A 25,479-nucleotide genomic window follows, 5' to 3' on the forward strand; every position below is an offset into this window, starting at 1 on the left:
AGAGTAGGCTGGCATCAAGAGCCTTGTTGCACAACTTAGTCATTAACGAACCCTATGATTTAATTACTTCAAATGGGGAGCTGGAAAACAAGGTTGCTAGCATCCAATGGCTAGAATCGCTTCTGAGGCTATGTTGCAATTGGAACATGTGTTCCGGTTTAAGGTGGCGTGCGCAAAGGAGGAGAGTTTGAGCCAGCGCAACAGAGAAGAAACAGTCCCAGAATTACAAAAGCCATCCCAGATGTGATCCCAGAACATCTCTATTTTCCCCGCCAGTGCTTCTGCCACCAAGCTCAGGAAGGAGAATGAGCGGGTGCTTGTCCCGATTGACAACGGTGGTGGCAACTGTGGCTGCGAGGGAGCATACCCTGGGCTCTCCATGGCCTCTCCATTGCTGCTGTTATGGCCTCCTCCCTTGGACAGCTTGTGGAAGAGCAGGCAAGGAGGAAGAGAGGCTGTCATCGGTAGGGCCGCCCTGGGCAGGAAGAAAGCGGAAGCAGCTTTCACATCTAATCATCTACTGGTTTCCCTATTTCGTCTTATCTTTCCTATATACGACATAAACTTTTCCCATTCTTTTTGAAATGTTTCCTCTCCCTGTTGCCTAATTTTTCCTGTTAATTTAGCTATTTCTGCATATTCCACTACCTTCTGTCTCCATACTTCTACTGTTGGTATTTGCTGTTGTTTAACCTCCTTTACAACGGACGCGGGTGGCGCTGTGGGTAAAACCGCAGCGCCTAGGACTTGCTGATCACATGGTCGGCGGTTCGAATCCCCACGGCGGGGTGAGCTCCCGTCGTTCGGTCCCAGCTCCTGCCCACCTAGCAGTTTGAAAGCACCCTTAAGTGCAAGTAGATAAATAGGTACCGCTTTATAGCGGGAAGGTAAACGGCGTTTCCGTGTGCGGCACTGGTGCTGGCTCGCCAGTTGCAGCTTCGTCACGCTGGCCACGTGACCCGGAAGTGTCTGCGGACAGCGCTGGCTCCCGGCCTCTAGAGTGAGATGAGCGCACAAGCCTAGAGTCTGTCAAGACTAGCCCGTACGGGCAGGGGTACCTTTACCTTTACCTTTAACCTCCTCATCTTTAGTATGCCAATTTCACGTCTAATCTTACTCCTTTCTAGAATTTATATATTGGCGTGTGATCTTCTCTTTGTAAATCTACCAAAGAATAAAACATTTCCACCTGAGCAATGTTGGAGGGTATGCAGCCGTGGTGATGCATTGCTCAGAGGCTGGGTCTGTAGCCCTAGCACCTGAGGCAGTTGCTTCACATTGGGTGGGCCAAGGATTGCAGAGGTGTCTGCTTTTCAAAGCTGCAGAACAAAACACACCTGTCTTCCGGATTAAACTCTTCCTTATTTGCCTTCATCCAGGCAGTCATGGATCTCAGGCGCCTGTTCTGAGCCACACCTGGCAACGGAGGGAACACAGAAACAGAGCCCTGTGTCATGATGAATCCACACTCCAAATCCCTGACAACATTGCCTCTGGCCAGGTTGATGCTACCAAACCTGGAAGGAGAGAGAGATGATGGATTCACATGCTCTTTTTTTTTAATAAAATATTTTATTAAGTTTTACAGAAAAAAATTAAACAAAAAAAGACAACAGGAAAAACAGAAAAACATAAAATTGCAAAAACACAAAACATCGAAGAAAAACAATAAAACAGCAATAAAAACAATTCCATTTTCATAGTATTTCTTGCATTCACTTATTTCACCGACTTCCCCACACCTCCCTTCCCTGTATTCCAAATCTTAAATTTAATCAGCAAATCCCTTCCCTCTGCCTTCATTGATCCTTCTCTTAATTTTAGTATCTTAATATAGCTTTATCTCCTTGGTATCTTAAAATATTGAGTCTTTTAAATTTACAACTTTTTACTAATAACCTTTTACATTCAATCTGATGTCATTCTAACATTCATTAATCTTGTAGTATTTCTGCAGATAGTCTTTAAATTTTTTCCAGTCTTCTTCCACCGTCTCTTCTCCCTGGTCTCTGATTCTGCCGGTCATTTCAGCCAATTCCATATAGTCCATCACTTTCATCTGCCATTCTTCCAGAGTGGGTAACTCTTGTGTCTTCCAGTGCTGTGCGATGAGTACTCTTGCTGCTGTTGTGGCGTACATAAAAAAGGTTCTATCCTTCTTTCGCACCTGTTGGCCGACCATGCCCAGGAGAAAGGCCTCTGGTTTCTTCGGGAAGGTATATTTAAACACCCTTTTCATTTCATTATAGATCATTTCCCAGAAGGTCTTAATCCTTGGGCACGTCCACATGCTCTTTCCTCCTGCGCACACTCTCGGCATCAGCACGATTTTTGCATCCCCCTGGGTGTGCTTCATCTTCTTTGGCGATCTCTCGTAGCCAAGTAAGATCGTCTTCCATAGACACGTTTTAACAGTGAGTCCGTAAGTGACTGTGGAGGCCAATTCTGGATCCACACATCCGTCCACAGTGGGGACATAGGTTTCCAGGTGGGAAATGATCACGGTGAGGGTTTGCCAAGTGTACCTTCCTCCTAGCACGTTTCTCCCTTTCGTCCTGGGTTCGAGTGTCTTCAAAGCCCATGACACTTTAGGTAAAGGCTGTTCTCCAATTGGAGCACTCGCAGGCCAGTGTTTCCCAGTTGTGGGTGTTTATACTACAGTGGTACCTCGGGTTAAGTACTTAATTCGTTTCGGAGGTCCGTTCTTAACCTGAAACTGTTCTTAACCTGAAGCACCACTTTAGCTAATGGGGCCTCCTGCTGCTGCCGCGCTGCTGGAGCACGATTTCTATTCTCATTCTGAAGCAAAGTTCTTAACCCGAGGTATTATTTCTGGGTTAGCGGAGTCTGTAACCTGAAGCGTATGTAACCCGAGGTACCATTGTACTGCCTGTTTTCTCCAAACTATTTCTGAGTGTCTTTAAACCTCTTTTGAGAGTCTTTAAACCTCTTTTGTTGACCACCAGCATTATGCTTTCCATTTCTAAGTTCGGAATAGAGTAGTTGCTTTGGAAGACGATCATCAGGCATCCGCTCAACACGACCAGTCCAATGAAGTTGATGTTGAAGAATCATTGCTTCAACACTGGTGATCTTTGCTTCTTCCAGCGCACTGGCATTAGTTCACCTGTCTTCCCAAGTGATGCATAAAATTTTCCGGATACACCGTTGATGGAATCTTTCGAGGAGTTGGAGATGGCGTTTATAAGTGGGAGCCAAACTCACCAACTCTACTGACAGTTATTGAGCGACCCCCTATTCCCCTCTCAGAGCTACAATTCCCAGAGTTCCCCAGGAAGAGGGATTTGCTGTTAAACCCCACTCAGGGAACTGTAGCTCTGTGAAGGGATTAGGGGTCTCCTGACAACTCTCAGCACCCTTAAAAAAACACCCCCTGCACCTTCCAGGTTCCCTTGCTGGGAAGCCATGGCTTTTTAAAGAGGTACCTGTCAGGGAACTGCCATCGGAGCTGGAAGCGGAGAGGAGGCTCCAGAGGGATGGTGGAGAGGGTCCCAGTAGGGAGAGAGGTAGCCCATCCGCTGGGGAAGGAAATCAGTGTAACACCAGTGGAGAAGGGGGGCAGATGGGGGAATTGGAGAGGTGGCTCCAGGACTCCTCACTGGAGACCAGCGGAGAGGGCACGAGTACTCTGTTGCCCACACCCACTTTGCGCAGAAAACTTCCGCGCAGGCAAAGTAGGAGGAGGCTGGGCGTCAAACAGCTTTTATGCTGGAAGAGGTTTAAGAAACACCCACTGACGGATTCTGCCAGCGACTGAGGCAGCCACGGAACTTGAGGCTGCTCAGACAGAAAGGGTTCAACCAGGCAACCTAGCCAGGAGTAACGGCAACTTACGCACGAGCAACCCCTAGAACCATTACATACCATTGTGCTTCAACTGTATGGTGCAGATATGGCCTTTGTCCTGTGGCCTAGCAAATGTTCCATAGACTTGTGGAAGCTTTTGCCAACATAGCGCTGCCCCAGGCTGATGGGAACTGTAGCCTGAAACGTCTTGGGCAAGGCTGGCATTAGGGATTTTGACCACCTCAGCCAGGTTCTGCCCAGCCAACGAGAGCCTAAAAACTGCTCCCTTCCCATCTCTGATGCTGAGGCTGCCATGCAGACAGGGAACCCGCTGGCAGGTGATTGGCAGGTGATTTGCATCATCTCTGCCCCCACATGAGGATGCTGAAATCCACTAAGCATGTCGGTGCCTGCTCACCTGCAACCAAAGCCACCCCTGTTTATTTCCACCCCTTCCACGTCCTTGCAACAACAGGTGAGACTTCTTATGAACTGGGCTGGAATGCTGGATGCTGGCAGACGCTCTGCTTGGGGAGAAAGTTGGCTCAGTTCACACTGAAAGGCAAACTCAGTTCACATGGCCCTGAACAACAAGCAAAATTTGCCCGCCTCTGAATGTTGCAGTGCAGTCCTCCAGCCAAGTAACCTCCACAAACATGGATTTACTAGGGTAAAGAATGTGAAAAAAATTGTGTGGAGATAATATAATAATAATAATAAATAATATTTTTTTATTTACACCCCGCCCTTCCCGGTTCAGAAAACCGGGCTCAGGGCAGCTAACAACAAATTTAAAACACTTAATTGATGCAACAACAACAACAAAAAACCAGCATAAAATACAGTATAAAACATGAATAACAATAAATTCAGAATTCAAAAATCAATTTAGGGGGGAAATCCATCCATTAAACATTAGATGATCACCAGGGCTAGCTGGCTAAATTAGTCCTATTTGGGCCAGCGAGGAGACCAGGGGAGAATTAGCTGTGGGATCCCAGAGCGGGTAATCTTCATAAAAAGGGGAGGGGGAGGGAAGAAGGGGAATAAAAGATCAGTCTGAATTCAAATTCAAAGCCAGGTGGAATAGCTCTGTCTTATAGGCCCTGTGGAAGGAAGTTAAATCCTGCAGGGCCCTGGTCTCATGGGACAGAGCATTCCACCAGGTTGGAGCCATCACTGAGAAGATCCTGGTCCTGGTGGAGGATAAACTGACTTCCTTAGGGCCCGGGGCCTCTAAACTATGGTTGTTCATGGACCTTAAGGTCCTCTACGGGGCATACCAGGAGAGGCAGATTAGGGCAGGGGTGGGGCACCTCAAGCCCAAAGGCTAAGTGTGCCCCTACAGGCCTCTCTGGAAATTGAGTCCTTGGGGTGATGGAGTTCAGGCTGAACTGCAGGTCACTGAATGCTTAAAACTGATGTTAGGCTGGAAATTACTGCTGAAGAAAAAATCAGCTGTTGGAGAACAGATTGCACCAGCTGGGCCTAGAGAAACAGAAAGTAAAAAAATCCTAGATAACTAACGGCAGCAGGAATTCTCAAAATCACTCCGCACCTCGGTTTCTCCATACAGCTTATACATCTATGGGGAAATCCCTTTAGAAATATCTTTGAACAAAGAGTTTTGGGTGTTACAGCTTCTAGCGCTGCAAAGTGGTTGGCATGTGCCAGTTTTCAGTTGCTAATGTGAAGGGCACATTTCGTTACCCGTGAGGTTGGTGCATCGAAGGGCTTGCACATGGTTATGTTTTGAACAAATGGATGTGATGATAACACTAGGCAGATTCTGCAGTATCCCAGTTCAAGAGAGGATGTGTGTTTGTGAGAAACCGGGCAGATTATATGCTTGAATGTCGACTGCATGCAGACATCAGAGATGATGATGATAATGATGATGATGATGATAATAATAATAATAATAATAATACTTTATTTATATCCTGCTCTCCCCAGCCGAAGCAGGGCTCAGAGCAGCTAACAACAGTAAAATGATACAACATTCTAAAATCATTTCATTATAAAATCAATTAATGGCAACCATTGGGCTAGAGTTCTATGAGGATTACTGAAGGAGCGGGTCAGACTGTGCCTTGGCCAAAGACCTGGTGGAACAGCTCTGTCTTGCCGGCCCTGCGGAAAGATGTAAAGTCCCGCAGGGCCCTAGTATCTTGGGACAGAGCGTTCCGCCAGATCGGGGCCACAGCCGAAAAAGCCCTGGCTCTGGTTGAGGCCAGCCTAACCTCCCTGTGGCCTGGGACCTCCAAGATGATTTTATTTGAACACCGTAAGGTCCTCCGTGAGACATACCATGAGAGGCGGACCTGTAGGTACGAGGGTCTTAGGCCATATAGGGCTTTAAGGGTTAGAACCAGCACTTTGAACCTGATCCTGTACTCCACTGGGAGCCAGTGCAGCTGGTATAGCACCAGGTGAATGTGATCCTGCGGCGAGGACCCCATAAGGAGTCTCGCCGCGGCATTCTGCACCTGCTGGAGTTACTGGGTTAGTCTCAAGGGCAGCCCTGCGTAGAGCGAGTTACAATAATCCAGTCTGGAGGTGACCGTCGCATGGATCACAATGGCTAGGTCAGAGGGAGAGAGGTAAGGAGCCAACTGCTTAGCTTGGCGGAGATGAAAAAATGCCGCCTTTGTTATAGCTGCAATCTGCGCCTCCATGGAAAGGGAGGTGTTGAAGATTACACCCAAACTCTTAAGGGACGGTGCTGACACTAATTGCACCCCCGCAAGAGATGGGAGTTGCCCCCCCAATCCCATATCGTCCCAACCCAGCCAAAGGACTTATGGTTACTTAGGTCCCATTTTGTTGGCATCCGTCTGTCTTGGGAGACAATGGAGGGATGTGCATTCAGGGATGTGCATTCAACTGGAGGGTTGCAGCGCCTGCTGTGGCTGTAGAGACTGATAGGGGAGAGACATGTTTTGTTGCAGCCGGGGCAGATGAAGGCGTCCAGTTGCACTGCAGACAGGATGTCTGCGCTCCTCCCAGAGATCCTTCCTCCTCTGGTCAGTGCTGTGGATATACAACCTGTCAGTCTCCAGGCCCTGCGGTCATCTGCAAGGGATTCCCACACAGTGGGGTTGCTGTTGTCAGCCTTCAGGTCACTTTTGCCGACATCTTTGTAGCGCAGAGTTGGTCTCTTTTAACCAAACAGCCTGAAATTATAAGGGGCAGTGCAAGGTGAATCTCTCAGGGCAGAGAGTTCCACAGTCCGGTGGTTCCCACCAAAAAGGCCCTTTGCATTGTTCACACCAAGGGAGGTTCGCTTATGGTAAGATTGGGGATGGATGGATTGGTCCGTTTCAGTTCTCTCTCTTCTCATTTTTCCAATCTTAAGCTCAGTTCTCCACAAGAGCACCCATCAGCATTTTAGTGCAAATATTTCCCAAACATTAGGAAGGACTTCTTGATAGCAAAAGCTAGAAGGTGGTGTGTGATGGCCTGGGTCTCGGGCTTGGACTAGGAGCCGGAGGAGTCTCAGTCTGCACCGGATCCTTTGCCTCAGGTGGCATCTGGACCAAGTCTGGGGCCTGGTTGTGAAGAGCCCCAGTCTGCACAGGTTCCCCTGCAACAAACACCAGCTGGGCCGAGTCAGGGGCTGAGCCTGCCCTGGCTCCAGATGCAGGGATGACCTCGTCGCCTCCAACTGGGCCATCACTTACAGCTGCTCCACTACCGGTTGGGTCAGGGGAGGCTGAGGCGGCCCCTGGGTCTAGTAACCCACCGACGTCTCCCGAGCTGCAGAGACTGAGGTCTGAGAGGAGGAGAGACCTGAGTACTCGCAGGAGGAGTGCTCACCTTCGGGCGAAACAGGGAGGTGAGTCGCTTGGGGATCAGGACTGGCTGTTACCCTGACAAAGATAAGAGGCTGTCGGACCCCACCCCAGGTTGCGGGAACAACATTGCTGTTTGCTAGAAACTGCCTGAGACCTTGTGCCTGACCTAGCCCGGTTTCCTGCCTTGGCCCTGTTGGACTGACTCCTCGCAGAATCCTTGGATTTGGGACCGGACCTGGACCGCGTTGCTCGGGTTAACCCCCAGGCCCAGCACATGGTGGATGCTCCTTCCTTTTTAAATTGGCTGGATGGCCACCTGTCGGGGATTCTTTAGCTGTCATTCCTGCATTGCATGGGGTTGGACTAGATGGCCATTGGGGTCCATTCCAACTTTACGACTCTGTGATTCTAAGTCTGCTCCCCTGAATGCCAGATCCTGTGCATTGCACATGGCTGCTTTGCTCAGGCCCATGTGGTGTAGTGGTTAAGAGCGGTAGTCTCGTAATCTGGGGAACCGGGTTCACGTCTCCGCTCCTCCACATGCAGCTGCTGGGTGATCTTGGGCTAGTCACACTTCTTTGAAGTCTCTCAGCTCCACTCACCTCACAGAGTGTTTGTTGTGGGGGAGGAAGGGAAAGGAGAATGTGAGGCGCTTTGAGACTCCTTAGGGTAGTGATAAAGTGGGATATCAAATCCAAACTCCCCTTCTTCCTCTTCTTCTTCTTCTTCTTCTTCTTCTTCTTCTTCTTCTTCTTCTTCATTCCTAGAATCCTGAAAACCTTCCGAAAGATGGGTCAGCAACGATGTGTCCATCATCATACCCCATAGCTGTCAAGCGTGCCTTATTTGGAGGGAAAGTCCGTTATCCCAGTGCCGTGTCCCGCTGCTGTCCCTTATTGATGATGTCCCTTAAATTTCCCGGGTTTCAAAGGAAGCAGCTCCTCTCCCTCCCTCCCTGCCGGCCAGGTAGGAGGGAGGCTCCAACTGTGTTGCTTGGCTGCATTGCGCACCCAATAAGGAATCTAAGAACGACTGGGGTGTGGAGCTTGCATGCCTTGTGCCAATCAAATCGGCCGCGTTGTTTGGGGACTCGCCTTTGCTCAGCGCTTCCCAGCGGAGAGGGGACGGTGGTTTTCCTTGCTGCATCCCCTTTGCCGGGTTGCTGCACTGTGGGAACCACCGCTTGAGGCTTCGTTTGGCTGCTGGCAGGGCTTTCTGCCTTTGGCTCGGAGGGGCTCAGAAGTTGAACATACCTGTGCTGGGAAAATCCTTATTTTGGCTGCTGATCCCTTATTTTCGAGGCTGCTGGTCCCTTATTTTCAAATCTGTAAGTTGACAGCTATGGTCACACCCCCGGCAACCCCTTGGCTGCCTCTGTGTTTTGGTGTTAGGGAAAGTTCTGAAAGGATGTGATGGCTTTGCTTTCTTTAATTGGAATTTCCTGCGAGGAGCCTGCCAGGCAGGCGAGACATTGTCATCTTGCACTATTCGTCAGATAATTCTGCGGGTAATGAGAAAACCCTGCGTTTCCTGGCAGAATAAGGAAGGGAGCCAGCGGAAGCCAATAACTTTGCCTTCCTCCAGGGCATCAGATAGCCAGCCACAGCCAGTGCACATCGAAACATCACTCTTCTGGTGGATAACCGATGCACGGAATGGGGGGGGGGAGCGTCGCAGGGTGCAGGGGATGTCGGTGCTGATGGAGGAGGCGCACTTCAAGGTGTGGGATGAACTAGTGACTAGTAGGAAGAGGAATGCAGCCTGAACGCTCATTGTCATATAACCTCCCCACAAGCAAATCAGAACAAATGCTCAATAAAGACTGGGCATAGACTAATCATCGTATAAATTTTGCACAAGCAAAATCTGGCGGAATGCTCAACGAACTGATCGACCGGAGGAGACCTCTGTCGTTTTAAATCTGAATCTTCTGTGTTACTGATGGGACTTGAACTTGTTTATTCATCTCGGCCATTCTGGGGTTAGCTCACAACAGGAATACCTCTAAAGCTGCCGTAGAAGAAATACAGTGGTGCCCCGCAAGACGAATGCCTCGCAAGACGGAAAACCCGCAAGACGAAAGGGTTTTCCGTCTGCAGAGGCGCTTCGCAAGATGAATTTCCCTATGGGCTTGCTTCGCAAGACGAAAAATGACAAAAAAAATTGAATTTTTTTTTTGCTCCAAAACCCCTTATTCTGAATCACTAAGCTGCTAAAAGCATTTTAGCAGCAAAACCGCTAATCCCCCCCCCTTAAAAAAGCCGTTTTTAGCCCTTTTTTAGCCAATAGCGCTAATAGCGCTACTCCGTCAATGGGCTTGCTTCGCAAGACGAAAAAACCGCAAGACGAAAAGACTCCCGGAACGGATTCTTTTCGTCTTGCGAGGCACCACTGTATTAAGATATTAGAAACTTTTATTTGTTAAAACTTTTTGTTTATTAATTAAGCTGGAAGTTACTTTATTCTGCTTCTTTCTTCTGGGATCTTTAAGTAGATATCTTCATTGGTTGTTAATAAACTAACAACAGAATCCTATACGCAGAAGAAATAAGATAAGGACATGTAGGATTGCAGTCTCAAAAAACTTTAGCTATCTGGCTGACAACCTATTTCTTGTGACGTCATCTTGGGTTGCTACCTGGAATTCAGGGTGAAATTTAAGGCTGGATTTCATTTTAGTGATCCCATTGGCATTTCCATATTTCCACTTCCGCCGAGATCACATAACACTGGTCTTGAAAGACCTACATTGGCTCCCAGTACGTTTCCAAGCACAGTTCAAAGTGTTGGTGCTGACCTTGAAAGCCCTAAATGGCTTCAGCCCAGTATCCCTGAAGGAACATCTCCACCCCCATCGTTCAGCCCGGACACTGAGGTCCAGCTCTGAGGGCCTTCTGGCGGTTCCCTCTCCGTGAGAAGTGAGGTTACAGGGAACCAGGCAGAGGGCCTTCTCGGTAGTGGCACCCACCCTGTGGAAATCCCTCCCACCAGATGTCAAAGAGAAAGATAACTACCAAACTTTTAGAAGACATCTGAAGGCAGCCCTGTTTAGGGAAGCTTTTAATGTTTAATAGGTTATTGTATTTTAGTGTTTTGTTGGAAGCCGCCCAGAGTGGCTGGGGAAACCCAGCCAGATGGGCGGGGTATAAATAATAAATTATTATTATTATTTCTCTATTTCATATTATAGGCATTCTTTCCCTGGCCAAACATGTTTGCATGTGCAGTATTATTTTAAAACTGTGTCTTAATAAAGCCCTGGGAAGGCATACATGGCCTCGGGCTAAGCAGGAAACTTCCTTGTTCCCTTTTGCTGTTTCAAGGTAAAGGTAAAGGGACCCCTGACCATTAGGTCCAGTCATGGCCGACTCTGGGGTTGCAGCACTCATCTCGCTTTACTGGCCGAGGGAGCCGGCGTACAGCTTCCGGGTCATGTGGCCAGCATGACTAAGCCGCTTCTGTTTTTTTTTAAAAAAATATTTTTTATTAAGATTTTCAGATAAAAGAAAAAAATGAGAAAAATACAAAAATAAAGACAAATAAAAACAATTCAATTTTCATATTTCTTACATTTGCTTGTTTCCCGAACTTCCCCACACCTCCCCTCTCTGTATTCCAATTCCATTATTTAGTCAGCAAATCCCTTCCCTCTTCCTTATCCTTATCTTTATCTATATTATACCTTTAGTTTTTCGTCTTTTAACCATCCATTTTTCCATATTTCTTCACTACATTATTACTAATAACCCTTTAACCTCAATCCAACATCATTCTAACATTCATTAATTTTATAGTGTTTCTGTAAATAGTCTTTAAATTTCTTCCAATCTTCCTCCACCAACTCTTCTCCCTGGTCTCGGATTCTGCCGGTCATTTCCGCCAATTCCATGTAGTCCATCACCTTCATCTGCCATTCTTCCAGGGTGGGTAAATCTTGTGTCTTCCAATACTTTGCAATAAGTATTCTTGCTGCTGTTGTGGCATACATAAAGAAAGTTCTATCCTTCTTTGGCACCAATTGGCCGACCATGCCCAGGAGAAAGGCCTCTGGTTTCTTCAGGAAGGTATATTTAAACACCTTTTTCATTTCATTATATATCATTTCCCAGAAGGTCTTAATCCTTGGGCACGTTCACCAAAGGTGAAAGAATGTGCCTTCAGTTTCTTTACATTTCCAACATTTATTATCGGGCAAAAGATAGATTTTTGCTAGCTTGACTGGTGTCATGTACCACCTGCATATCATTTTCATAATATTCTCTCTTAAGGCATTACATGCCGTAAATTTCATGACTAAGCCGCTTCTGGCGAACCAGAGCAGCGCACAGAAACGCCGCTTACCTTTCTGCCGGAGCGGTACCTATTTATCTACTTGCACTTTCAAACTGCTAGGTTGGCAGGAGCAGGGACCGAGCAACCGGAGCTCACCCCCGGCGGGGATTCGAACCGCCGACCTTCTGATTGGCAAGCCCCAGGCTCAATGGTTTAACCCACAGCGCCACCCGTGTCCCCCTTGGCTGTTTCAAAGAGCCCCCCCCCAAACTGAGCCAGATTCCTTCTGAAAATCCGTGTCACTTTGCAACAGATGGAATCCAACAGGCCACGCTGTGTCCTATTTAAAAAAACCTGCATCTAAAGCCAAGAAAAACAGACTGCCATGGGGCAAAAGGTTCACATCCCGGGTCAAGAAAAAATAAAGGAGCGGGGGGGGGGAGTTTAAGAGAAGGCTACACAAGCGCAACAAGCACAGCGGGAATTTCCAGCAAAAAACCCTGTGAGCAATCAGATGCGTCTCCCTCTGATGGCACCGCCCTAAATAAGCATCATATAATGTCAGAATTGCCAGCTGTTCCTTTCCAGCTGGTTAAGACCTTGCCAGGATGAAGACTTTCACTGCCGTACTCTTGGTGGTTGCAGCCCTCTGCCTGGAGCAAGGTGAGTTTCACTGGGGTTAACCCAAGGAGAGGTGGGGAGATTTTGAGAAGGGGTCCTGGGAAACATCTTTGAATAGTTATAGGCATGGAGTGCACCCTTTGTTGTTGAGGTGCTGCAATGGAGGAGAGAGTATGCCCACTGCTGAAAAAAAGGTTTTGGAGCTGTTTTAAATTCTCAGCTCTTTGCAGGTAGGGAAGAAATTGACTATGTTTGCATTTTAAGAGAAGCCACTCATTTGCACTTCTAGGACCAATGCATGGACCAAAGCACATATTATCCATTGCAATTTGCACTTCTCTGATTTTTGCAGGGTGCAGTTCCCCAGCCAATGAGTGTCAGCATTCGTGTGCATCAAAATGCGTACATTTGTGAAAATAACATGCACAAAAAATGCTCCACACTGGGGGAATTGATTGCAAAACTGTGTACACCGGGGCAAAAAGTGTGTTTATTTTTTATTTTGTTTGTTTGTTTTTGTTTTATTTATTTCAAAACCAAACAAATTTGCAAACATCAGATTCAAAATCCATATTCATTTTCTAACATAAGCCTATTACATAGATTACCTAAATTGAAATATATCTAATTGCTCTAGGCTTCCCTTTGCTGTATGTACCGGTAAATACAACACAATTAACAAATTATATTATAAATGATATTATAGGTTCCCATATACTGGGGCAAAAAGTGTGTTTATTGGAATAAATTAGCACTAAAATGCCGATGGATTTTCATGAGAATTATTCTCAATATTGCTATTTTGCAAATAGCTGCAGAAATGTGGAAAGCTGAATTTAAGAATGCAAAGATCAGATTTGATAGGCTTGTCCATTCTTAAGTGCAACTGTTCTGCTTGGGAGCTGCTGGCTGAAACTTAACATCTCTAACTGAAGATGAAGCAATCCACCGTATTTTTCGCTCTATAAGACACACCAGACCACAAGACGCACCTAGTTTTTGGAGGAGGAAAACAAGAAAAAAAAAAAATCTGGATCTCAGAAGCCAGAAGAGCAAGAGGGATCGCTGCGCAGCGAAAGCAGCAATCCCTCTTGCTGTTCTGGGTTCTGTGATAGCTGTGCAGCCTGCATTCGCTCCATAAGACACACACACATTTCCCCTTACTTTTTAGGAGGGAAAAAGAGAGTCTTATAGAGCAAAAAATACGGTACCTAAATCTGTTGACAAACCCCGTTACACAGGCTCATAAAGCACCTGCCTTTTAGTGAGTGGGGGTGGTCCATGTTCAACCTTGTCCAGCTTTTTCTATTCCCAGGCAGGCAGCCCTGCTATCTACCGGTAAGCGTCTTTCACTGGACTTGGGGCTTTTAACTTGCTAAGTAAAAGGTAAAGGTACCCCTGCCCGTACGGGCCAGTCGTGTCCGACTCTGGGGTTGCGTGCTCATCTCGCTTAAGAGGCCGGGAGCCAGCGCTGTCCGAAGACACTTCCGTGTCACGTGGCCAGCGTGACGAAGCTGCTCTGGCGAGCCAGCACCAGCGCAGTACACGGAAACGCCGTTTACCTTCCCGCTATAAAGCGGTACCTATTTATCTACTTGCACTTAGGGGTGCTTTCGAACTGCTAGGTGGGCAGGAGCTGGGACCGAACGATGGGAGCTCCCCCCGCCGCGGGGATTCGAACCGCTGACCATACAATCGGCAAGTCCTAGGCTCTGTGGTTTAACCCTTTAACTTGCTAGCTATTGGCTATTTATTGCCACTGAGCAGTGGTTATTCTGCGGTTAGCTCAGACTTCACACAGGTAAGCAGACAGAGGGCTCTTTGCAACAACCAGTAGCAGCCGCAATTTCCTTACAGAGCGCAAAGGAATATAATCACTTGCCAAATAAGCAAATAAAATCCCCAAACGACAGTTTGAAATGTCGTGACTTAAAACTCAGGGAGCATCTTCATGGTTCTTATTTTAACGACAATCTCCAGACATTTTGCTTGGCGTGGAAAGATGCTGTGCTTTGCACATTTCTAAATGGAGGAGTGCTGGGAAGGTTTTCTTGCAAACTGGACTATGTAGATTAAAGTTCTACGGGTAAAGGGTGTGGCTTGGAGATAGAGCACCTGCTTTGCATGCAGATCCAATCCAATTCAATCCCTGGTGTCTCCAGGTAAGGCTGGGAGAAATCTAGGAGGGTCACTGTCAGTCAATGCAATGCTGAGCTAAGATGAACCAGATGGTTCAACTCAGCCTAAGGCAATTTCCTCAGTTCTTCTTAATTGAGGTTCCCACTCCGTGCCCAGATCTTAATTTCCTTTCCCTTGATAAGAGAAAGCTTGGAAAACCAGCTCAGCCTGAGGCTCCAGCTGTTGTGTTCTTTCACACCTTCTGGGTTGTTTGTGACGGTGTGTCAGATGTTGAGTTTGCAGGTCTGTGGCTGTCAATGTTTGGCTACAAATGGCAGGAATCATGTCTGAAATCCTTTGGGTCTAACTAAAGCCCAATAGTGGTGATTCCCAATAGAACATTCTTCTAAGTATGCTATGCTTCTAAATATTCTAAAACAGGGGTCAGCAACCTTTTTCAGCCGTGGGCTGGTCCACTGTCCCTCAGACCATGTGGTGGGCCGGACTATATTTTGAAAAATAATATGAATGAATTCCTATGACCCACAAATAACCAAGAGATGCATTTTAAATAAAAAGACACATTCTACTCATGTAAAAACACGCCGATTCCCGGACCGTCTGTGGGCTGGATTGAGAAGGCGATTGGACCGCATCCGGCCCCTGGGCCTTAGGTTGGCTACCCCTGTTCTAAAACAACATATTAAAATACAGTAATGCATCAAACATTAAAAGCTTCCCTAAACAGGGCTGCCTTCAGATGTCTTCTAAAAGTCTAGTAGTTGTTGTTCTCTTTAACATTTGTTGGGAGGGCGTTCCACAGGGCGGGTGCCACCACCGAAAAGGCCCTCTGCCTGGTTCCCTGTAACTTGGCTTCTCGCAGGGAGGGAACCGCCAGTAGGCCATCGGCGCTGGACCTCAGTGTCTGGGCGGAACGACGGGGGTGGAGACACTCCTTCAGGTATCCTGGTCCGAGGCTGTTTAGGGCTTTAAAGGTCAGCACCAACACTTTGAATTGTGCTCAGAAACGTACTGGGAGCCAGTGTAGGTTTTTCAAGACTGGTGTTATATGGTCTCGGCGGCAGCAAGGCAAGAGGTTCATAGCTGGACGGAAGCTACAAAGAGGTACCTGCTGTTGGCACACCCTTCCCACGAAGCGTTTGCAGACAAGGTGGGGCGATCTCACCCATCAGACTCTGTCACCTCTGTTGCGATCACACATTCACACTCTTGTCTGGTGGGTGGATATCATCCTACCTACGAAGGCGCTGCCAAGACTATGTCCTGCCTCGTCGCCTTCCCCTCTGACTCCACTTCCTCCCGTCCAACTCCTCCCTCTGGCTGGCCAAAGTGTTCTGCCCTCCTCGACTTGGCTCTGCACTCCACTGGAAGGTCCAAAAAGGGATCTAGAAGATCAGCTTCTCCCTCTCTGACATCTAGGGTCACAAAGGGGGAACACCTCTCCCTCATCTCTGGGTACCAGCCTTCCAGCCCTGCAGTCCTTGCTCCTCTTTCTTCTTCTCCTCTAACGGCAAGGGGTGATGGAAGTTTTAGTCTGGCAACATCTGGAGAGCCAAAGGTTCCCCAGACCTGCTGCAGAGCTTTTCTTCAGTTTAGAAGAAGGATGCTTAAGGTAGGGACAATGCCGAGGTGTCTGAAAATATACATGAGTTCGGGTCGTAGTTGGAGAAGAGCACTTCTGCCTCTCTTGATACCAGAATCCAGGATCAAGTGGCCAAGCATGATGGGAACTGTGGTCCAGCAATATCTGGGGGGCTGCAGATGTTCTACATCCATTTAGACAGCCTTCATTGACCTGGAGTCTTAGGGTTTTTTGTGTGTTGATTTTATTGAGAACTACCATTATACACCTGTATTAAATGGAAACCGAAGAATGGATGCTTTTGAATTCTCGTGCTGGAGGAGACACTTGAGAGTCCCATGGATTGCAAGAAGATCAAACCTCTCCATTCTGAAGGAAATCAGCCCTGAGTGCTCACTGGAAGGACAGATCCTGAAGCTGAAGCTCCAAGACTTTGGCCACCTCATGAGAAGAGAAGACTGCTTGATGTTGGGAAAGATGGAGGGCACAAGGAGAAGGGGACGACAGAGGACGAGATGGTGGGACAGTGTTCTCGAAGCTACCAGCATGAGTTTGACCAAACTGCGGGAGGCAGTGGAAGACAGGAGTGCCTGGCGTGCTCTGGTCCAGGGGGTCACGAAGAGGCGGACACGACTAAACAACACACAACCCATAATTGTGGACCCAATCCTTTGGACTACTCTGCCAACAGACTCCTTTGGCTTTCACTTTAAGCACCTGCTGAGAACCACTTAATTCTGTCTGGCTTACGCAGGCACCTAAGAATGCATCTTTGCACAACAGTTCCCCGATTTCTGGTTTCAATTTTTTAATAATGGTTTCTTATTATACTGTTTCATGAGTTTGACCAAACTGCAGGAGGCAGTGGAAGACAGGAGTGCCTGGCGTGCTCTGGTCCAGGGGGTCACGAAGAGTCGGACACGACTAAACAACAACAACAACAAACCATTCAGTATTCCATTAAAACTTGTTCACACTGTTGGCTAAACAACAAAATGGAAACACAAATTACCCAGCAATACTCCAGAGCAGACAGAAGGACTACAACTCCCATCAGGACTTTCTGGTAGGAGCTGATGGGAATTGTAGTCCAAAACATCCTGAAGGGGCCAGGCTGGTGGCACAACTGGTCCTGGAAGCCCCTGCAAAAGTTGTACTGAGGGCAGGATCAAAGGGTTGCCTGTATGGCACAGCATGTCGAAATATGAAGCAATGCTTGTGAAATGTCTGGTTGTTCTTGTATCTCGGCGTCTCTTCGTGAGAGTGAAGTTTATGGACTGGTCTCGTGGCTTGGAGTGAGTCAGCTCCACCATTAAACCTCACCCTGCCCTCTCCCTTCCCATAACTCAGGCACCCCGAAGCTCAGGGGCCCCATTGTTTTGAAGTTCTTTCCCATCAAAGAGGCACCTCACACCCACTGGCATCACAAGAGCACCCAGTATCACCCTAATAATCTCCGACTTGCCAAACACCCAACTTTAAAAAGGAGGGTGGCGCCCAAAACAGACCGAGTGCCTCACAGGTAAACAACTTTAGGGAACAGAAGGGATGTCTCAGCCAAGTGCTTGATGGTGAAGAGATAGGGAGAGTTGTTTCTCAGAGGGAAAAATTGATGAGTGGTAGAACCAGGACAAATTAGAAAAAGGCCTCCCCTTCTTCCTAATTTGTAAGTGCATCTATATAAATCGTTGCCACAAAGCATTCTGTGGCATCGGCAGAATTATAATGTCTAGATTCAAGCAGTAATAGTAAAGGGACCCCTGACCATTAGGTCCAGTCGTGGCTGACTCTGGGGTTGTGGCGCTCATCTCACTTTACTGGTCGAGGGAGCCGGCGTACAGCTTCCGGGTCATGTGGCCAGCATGACTAAGCCACTTCTGGCAAACCAGAGCAGTGCACAGAAATGCCGTTTACCTTCCCGCCAGAGCGGTACCTATTTATCTACTTGCACTTTGATGTGCTTTCAAACTGCTAGGTTGGCATGAGCACGGACCGAGCAACGGGAGCTCACCCCATCGCGGGGATTCGAACCGCCGACCATCTGATCAGCAAGTCCTAGGCTCTGTGGTTTTACCCACAGCGCCACCTCTGTCCCTTAGAATGAAGCAGTACTACCAGTGGCGTAGCGTGGGGGTGCAGGGGGGGCCGGCTGCACCGGGCGCAACATCTGGGGGTTAGGGTTAGGGGGCGCAAATCCATGGGTTCGGGGGTGCAAATTACTTGCCTTGCCCCGGGTGCTGACAACCCACGCTACGCCACTGAGTACTACTGCTCTATTCTGCCTTGGTCAAACCACACCTGGAATACTAGGTCCAGTTCTGGGCACCACAATTTAACAAGGATGTTGAAAAGAGGGAACTTGTGTAGAGGAGGGTGACCCAGAAGTGTCTGGAAAAGATGCTTTATGAGGGAGCTGGGGATGTTTAGCCTGGAAAAGGGGAGCCTGAGAGGAGATAAGATAGCCATCTTCCAATATCTCAAGGGCTGTCCCATGGAAGATGGAGCAAGCTTGTTTCCTCCTGCTCTGGAGGGTAGGACTCGAACCCATGGCTTCAAGCTACAAGGAAGTAGATTCAGAGTAAACATCAGGAAGAATTCGCTGGTAGTTAAGTGGAATAGACTCTCTCAGGAGGTTGCTGACTCTCCTTCCTTGGAGCTTCTTAAGCAGAGGTTGAATGGTCGTCTGCCATGGATGCTTTACCTGAGATTCCTGCATCAGAAGGGGTTGGACTAGATGACTCATGGTGTCCCTTCGAACCCTACAGTTCTATGAAAGTGTGGACTTAAAAGGAACTTAGAGAAATTCATGGCCAGGGGGAGAGTTCTATCAATGGCTATTAGCCATGTGGCTAAACAGAGCCTTCAGAGATGGACAGCATATCTCTAAATCTGGGATTATTATTAGACTACAACTCCCATCATCCCTGGCCACGACTGATGGGACTTGGAGTGCAGCAACATCTCAAGGACCACAGATTCTCCTATTCAAAGGGTGGCTGGGAACGGCCACTTAGATTTCCCACAATGCCCCTCAGCAAGCTGGCATTGGGAGCATTGTTTGGAATTAAAATGGCAGCTGAACCCAGCCGCTCTGAGACCCCGACCAGGAAATATTTTAAATAAAGGGAGTCCCAGGACAGGTGCCGGTAGAGGGGTCTGCCACTGTGTTGGGGTCCTGGCAGTGGCCCAGGGGTCCGCAGTGCTGATGCCAGCCCTGGTGACCCCCTTCACACATCCAAAGAATATTCATTAGAAATCCTGTAGCTATAGCAAACTAATACCTCCAACTTCCCCACCTCTTTTTTTTGCAGTTTCGTCCTTGCACTGTTACACGTGTGAAAAAGCGAAATCTCACGAGGAATGCACCAAGAACAGGTGTTCGGATATGAACAGATTTTGCGTGTCAGCGGCCCACAGAGGTCCTGGTAAGTTTCATGATCTGTTTGCAGGAAGGCAGAGAGAAAAAGGAGCTGTACTCCATTGGCCTGGTGGCTGGAAGTGAAGATTTGATGATGATGATGATGATGATGATGATAATAATAATAATTAATAATAATAATAATGGGACGCGGGTGGCGCTGTGGGTTAAAGCCTCAGTGCCTAGGGCTTGCCGATCGAAAGGTCGGCAGTTCGAATCCCCGCGGCGGGGTGCGCTCCCGTTGTTCGGACCCAGCGCCTGCCAACCTAGCAGTTCGAAAGCACCCCTGGGTGCAAGTAGATAAATAGGGACCGCTTACCAGCAGGAAGGTAAACGGCGTTTCCGTGTGCGGCTCTGGCTCGCCAGAGCAGCGATGTCACGCTGGCCACGTGACCCGGAAGTGTCTTCGGACAGCGCTGGCCCTTGGCCTCTTTGAGTGAGATGGGCGCACAACCCTAGAGTCTGTCAAGACTGGCCCGTACGGGCAGGGGTACCTTTACCTTTAATAATAATAATAATAATAATAATAATAATAATAATATTTATTTATATCCCGCCCTCCCCAGCCGAAGCCGGGCTCAGGGTGGCTAACAACAATAAAATAGTACAACATTCTAAAATCATTCCATTGTAAAATTAATTGAACTCAAAATGATGGCAACCATTAGGCTAAAGTTCTGTGAAGATTGCCAAAGGAGGGGGTCAGGCTGTGCCCTGGCCAAAGGCCTGGTGGAACAGCTCCATCTTGCAGGTCCTGCGGAAAGATGTCAAGTTCCGCAGGGCCCTAGTCTCTTGTGACAGAGCGTTCCACCAGATCGGCAGCACGACCAAAAAAGCCCTGGCTCTGGTTGAGGCCAGCCTAACCTCCCTGTGGCCCAGGACCGTATTTGACGACCGTAAGGTCCTCCGTGGGACATACCAGGAGAGGCGGTCCCGTAGGTATGAGGGTCCTAAGCCGTATAGGGCTTTAAAGGTTAAAACCAGCACCTTAAACCTGTTCCTGTACCCCACCGGGAGCCAGTGCAGCTGGTATAGTGGTATAGTATATTGATCAATTAAACTGTCAGTTTTGCATAGTGAGAAAGACAACGTTGACTTTTTAATGACCCTTTAGCCTTATTTGTTTGCGGGAAGGCTATTCCAGGAGATTTCGTTTTGGTTCGTTTCTGGGGAGATTAGACGGTGTTGGCCATTTAATGAGCATTTGCACAGATTTGTTTGCATTGAAGCATGTGCTACCAAGCACATTCCAGCACATTCTATGCATTAAGGTAAAGGGACCCCTGACCATTAGGTCCAGTTGTGGCCTACTCTGGGGTTGCGGCGCTCATCTCGCTTTACTGGCCGAGGGAGCTGGCTTACAGCTTCTGGGTCATGTGGCCAGCATGACTAAGCCGCTTCTGGCGAACCAGAGCAGCGCACAGAAACGCCGTTTACCTTCCCGCCAGAGCGGTACCTATTTATCTACTTGCACTTTGACGTGCTTTCGAACTGCTAGGTTGGCAGCAGCAGGGACCGAGCAACGGGAGCTCACCCCATCACAGAGATTCGAACCGCCGACCTTCTGATCAGCAAGTCCTAGGCTCAGTGGTTTAACCCACAGCGCCGCCCGCATCCCATTCTGTGCATTACATTAAGCCTATTACGGTATTTTAATGAATACCAAATTAAATTTGCCCATGGCAAGCCTAGGTTTGTATGCAACTTGTTCGTGTGTAGCGAGTTTGTACTTATATTCAGTCCAATCGTGAAGCCGCATTTTTATTTTTCCAGTTCATCGAAACCTGTCTTTGTGCCGTAGTAAGGCCACGGGTGGCGCTGTGGGTTAAACCACAGAGCCTAGGACTTACTGATCAGAAGGTCGGCGGTTCGAATCCCCGTTGCTCGGTCCCTACTCTTGCCAACCTAGCAGTACGAAAGCATGCCAAAGTGCAAATAGATAAATAGGTACCACTCCGGCGGGAAGGTAAACGGCATTTCTGTGCGCTGCTCTGGTTTCACCGGAAGCGGCTTAGTCATGCTGGCCACATGACCCGGAAGCGAGATGAGCTCCGCAACCCCAGAGTCGGCCACGACCGGACCTAATGGTCAGGGGTCCTTTTACCTTTTCTAAGGCCACGGTCCATTCATAGTGTTTATTTGTTAGATAACCATTCAAAAGGATAATTTCCTCTGCAAATTTAAGATTATTCTGTAAAGTCGTGTTGATTGTCTCTATTACCTTCTGCCAAAAATTTATCAATATGAGACCTTGTACAAACATATGTTTTAGAGAAGAATTATTCCTGCGACATCTCCAGCAGCTAGATGTCTTAGATAACCGTTTCATATAAAAGCATACTGGAGTCCAGTAAACTCTAAATATTATTTTGTGTTATATGGGTCTTAATTTGAGGTGCAGAGAACCCTTGTTATAGAACCTAACAGTTTCCCATTGTTTAGTCGAGATTGAGATCCCCAATTCTTTATCCCATTCCTCTTCTATTTATTTATTTTAATTTATTTTAATTTTTTAAAAGTATATCTTTATTGATTTAAAATAAATACATTTATGGGAAGACAGACAGACAGACAGACAGACAGACAAACATACATACAATCAAACAAACAAATAATAGAGAAGTCAAACAAACAACCACAATATAAGAAACAACAAAATTAATATAACTAACATCATTTATATCCATTCCTCTTTTAATAACTGCGTATCAAACTGGTTTGCTACTAATAAACATTTATATAAGACAAAAGTGGGGTTTTTAATAATGATAATGATGATAATGATGATGATGATGATGATGATGATAATAATAATAATAATTTATTTGTACCCCGCCCATCTGGCTGGGTTTCCCCAGCCACTCCGGGCGGTTTTATTGCTACATAAGAAAGTGCCCGTGGATAGGATTGTGCTGTTCTAAGTCGGTGAAATTCATCTCCAAACAGGGCTGACTATTGCCACTGAACCCCACAGCAATTTCTCATTCTCCCTCCCTTAAATCCTCTTGTTTTGTAGGCAGTGAGTTTTCCGTCAGCAAGTGGTGTGCAGACGTCTGCCCAAGCAGCTTTGAGATCAAGGGCGGCCAAACGGGCATCGAGACCAATTGCTGCACTTTCGATTACTGCAACAGCGGTGCTCCCAGCAGCGTGAAAACCAGCTATGCTCTCATGATCATGGCGATACTCGCCAGCTTTGCCTGTATCTTCCGGACGGGGCTGTGATGGGGGTGGGGGTGGTAGAGATCGCCAAATGTCTTTTTAAAAGCTCATGGGAAGCACTAATCTCCACGTCTTTTTTTTACAAGGCCTGATTCTGGCTTCGCTGAGAGCTATGCTGCAAACATGATACGGGATGCTATTGCCTTTTTTTGTACGTGATGGAGGCGGGGGGGGGGGCATTTTCTGTAACGCTCGCCGATGCGAAAAAATAAAAACCTCTCTGCGTGCCACTAAGGTTTACAACAAAGGGGGGAACCTTTTTTTAGGGGGGGGGAATTAAAAAATACGACCTCCCCTACTGCATTTTGAAGTGGCCCAGTCCAAAATACGACCACCCTGTTTCTGTGTAATGGGTTGAGTGACTCTTTGAGAGTTCTTGGTCTTTGTGTCCAAAGTCTGTTTCGGGGGCTTAATCCGGCCCCTGTGGCAGTTTATTTCCGGGGATAAAATCCTTAAAAAAAAAAACTTTGGCCCTCACGGCCCTTCACTTCATCAAATCTGGTTCTCTTTGAAAAAAGTTTGGACCCCACTGCTGGCTTAGACAAAACTGATTCTATGTTTCTGACCTTGTCCTCATTTTCTTCTGAATCTGTGTGTAGACTCAGGTTCCCATGGCCTGTTTTTCTCTCAACACGACACAAATATTCACACACACACACACACACACACACACACTCTTCTTTTGACATTGCCTTGCGGGGGTACCAACTTGAATAAAATATGGGGGGGCAGGTGAGCCCCACCCTGCACAATCGATCACAAGACACAGCACATTCACACCATTTGAATGGCAATGCTCATCAACCAGGAAGGGGGAGCAGTCCCCTCCAATATTTTTTGGGTGGAGCCAAAGGGACGAGACCCTTATAGGTCCAATGTTGCTTTGCAGTGGACTTGTTATGCTGGCAGCATGTTCCTTTCCCTTCCTAATGTCTTCCCTCCACACTGGGAGGGAGAAATTTGTTCAGTTTGCATTTGGATACAAAAATCCTTCATCTGCACCTTCCCAAACCACAAACACATGAACCGAAAATGGGACTATCCTTCAAAACGGGCACATCTTGAAATGTCACAACGCTGCACAGGCTACGAGAAAACGGAGCAAACAAATTCACGGGAGTATGAAGTGGGGGTCGGAGGGGGCGGTCTGCCTTGGGTGCCACTCTGGGGGGGGGGGGGAGGGCTGACTGTTAGGAGCTTGGCCTACACTCAAGTAGGACCTTGGCAGAGACACATGCCCGACTGGCATGTTTCCTCCCTCCTGGTCGATCGTTCGGGAGTTTCAAAAGCTTTCTTCAGCCCGAACATCACAGCGACCGATGCCAACCAACATCGGCAAACCTAGGGATCTGCAGAGTTTGCGCATCATGCGTAACAGACCTCTGCAACTCGGCATTTTGGCTAATCTACTTTATTTACATATAAACGGAGCACTGCAACATGGCTCCCTCTCTCTCTAGCATCAGACAGCAAAGAGAAAAAGAACAAAGGACAATAGTCCCACTTCACGGAACACAGTAACACAAACATCCTGTCTCCGTCACTTCCCACTCTGTGGAGTCAAAACATACACCGTCAGGTGAAAGACAGCAATCCCATGACTGCAATCACGGAGCAGGAATTCTAACAGTGACAAGATGGCCCCTGCCTTCCCCTAGCTGTAGAGCGGCCGAGGGCGTGCGCAATCAGTATGGGTGTCACTCATGTGGCGTCCCTACAGGTTGTCGCTCTCGCGTGCCATTCATACGGGCGTCCGTATGGGCTGCCTCTCACACGGCGACCGTATGGGCTGCCGCTCTTGAGCACCGTTCATATGGGTGTCCGTACAGGCTTCTTCTTGCACAGCGACCGTACGGGCTGTTGCTCTCGCACGCCGTTCATACGGGCATCCGTATGGGCTGCCTCTCGCACGGCGACCATACGGGCTATGGAGTGCATGCACACTCCATACAGGATGCTGCACAAGTGCATTCCGTATGGGATGCTGCGCGGGCACAGCCCGTACGGATGTCGTGCGGGAACCACCGGGCGGTTTGCCCCGCCCCTTGGCGTCCCGTCCCGGGTGCCAGAGAGGGTTCCTCCGCCACTGAACAAATGCATTTGTTGGTGAAAAGAACAGGCAAAATGCATTATCTGTTGGGAAATCGCTTGCCAAAATGTGCCTGTTAGGAGAAAGCGGGACTAAAATGCTGGTGAGGACTTTAAAGTGAAAGCACGAATAGGTGCGGGAATCAGTGGCATAGCGTGGGTTGTCAGCACCCGGGGCAAGGCAAGTAATTTGCGCCCCCGAACCTGTGGATTTGCGCCCCCGATCCCGTGGAATTGCGCCCCCTAACCCTAACCCCCAGATGTTGCGCCTGGTGCGGCCGGCACCCCCTGCACCCCCCACGCTACGCCACTAGCGGGAATGTGGCAAACTGAATTTGAGATTGGAAAAACGGGGAACCAGTAAGATCCTTCCTTCTTGCCTTCCTCGTTGGTGGTACCCCACCCATTAGACATCAGGGAGATTCGGGGCTGATTTTAGCATCACGAACGGACGTGCAAAAACAGTCATAGAATTGTAGAGTCGGGACCCCAAGGGGCCAACTCCCTAGTCCAGTCCTTGGGATTGTGAGCCTTGA

The 25,479-nt window shown here is 48.1% G+C and overlaps 1 protein-coding gene across 1 annotated transcript; it reads left to right on the plus strand.

Moving 5' to 3' along the window:
* Nucleotides 1–12,377: 12,377 nt before the first annotated feature.
* On the plus strand, nucleotides 12,378–23,085 carry LOC310681393 (lymphocyte antigen 6E-like). The gene is made up of 3 exons (XM_083449120.1): nucleotides 12,378–12,539; nucleotides 19,530–19,643; nucleotides 22,653–23,085. The coding sequence occupies exons 1-3, from the start codon at nucleotides 12,485–12,487 to the stop codon at nucleotides 22,856–22,858; spliced, it is 375 nt and encodes a 124-aa protein (XP_083305246.1). The 5' UTR covers nucleotides 12,378–12,484; the 3' UTR covers nucleotides 22,859–23,085.
* The last annotated feature ends 2,394 nt before the right edge of the window (nucleotides 23,086–25,479 follow it).

Source organism: Podarcis tiliguerta, assembly GCF_965153285.1.
Source record: "Podarcis tiliguerta genome assembly, chromosome: 7".
In the NCBI taxonomy this organism is placed as follows: Eukaryota; Metazoa; Chordata; class Lepidosauria; order Squamata; family Lacertidae; genus Podarcis; species Podarcis tiliguerta.

Coding starts and splice junctions, on each gene's coding strand:
- LOC310681393 (XM_083449120.1), top strand. CDS start 12,485: ATGAAGACTTTCACTGCCGTACTCTTGGTGGTTGCAGCCCTCTGCCTG. Junction 12,540..19,529: donor AGCCCTCTGCCTGGAGCAAG/GTGAGTTTCACT, acceptor TTTTTTTTGCAG/TTTCGTCCTTGCACTGTTAC. Junction 19,644..22,652: donor AGCGGCCCACAGAGGTCCTG/GTAAGTTTCATG, acceptor CTTGTTTTGTAG/GCAGTGAGTTTTCCGTCAGC.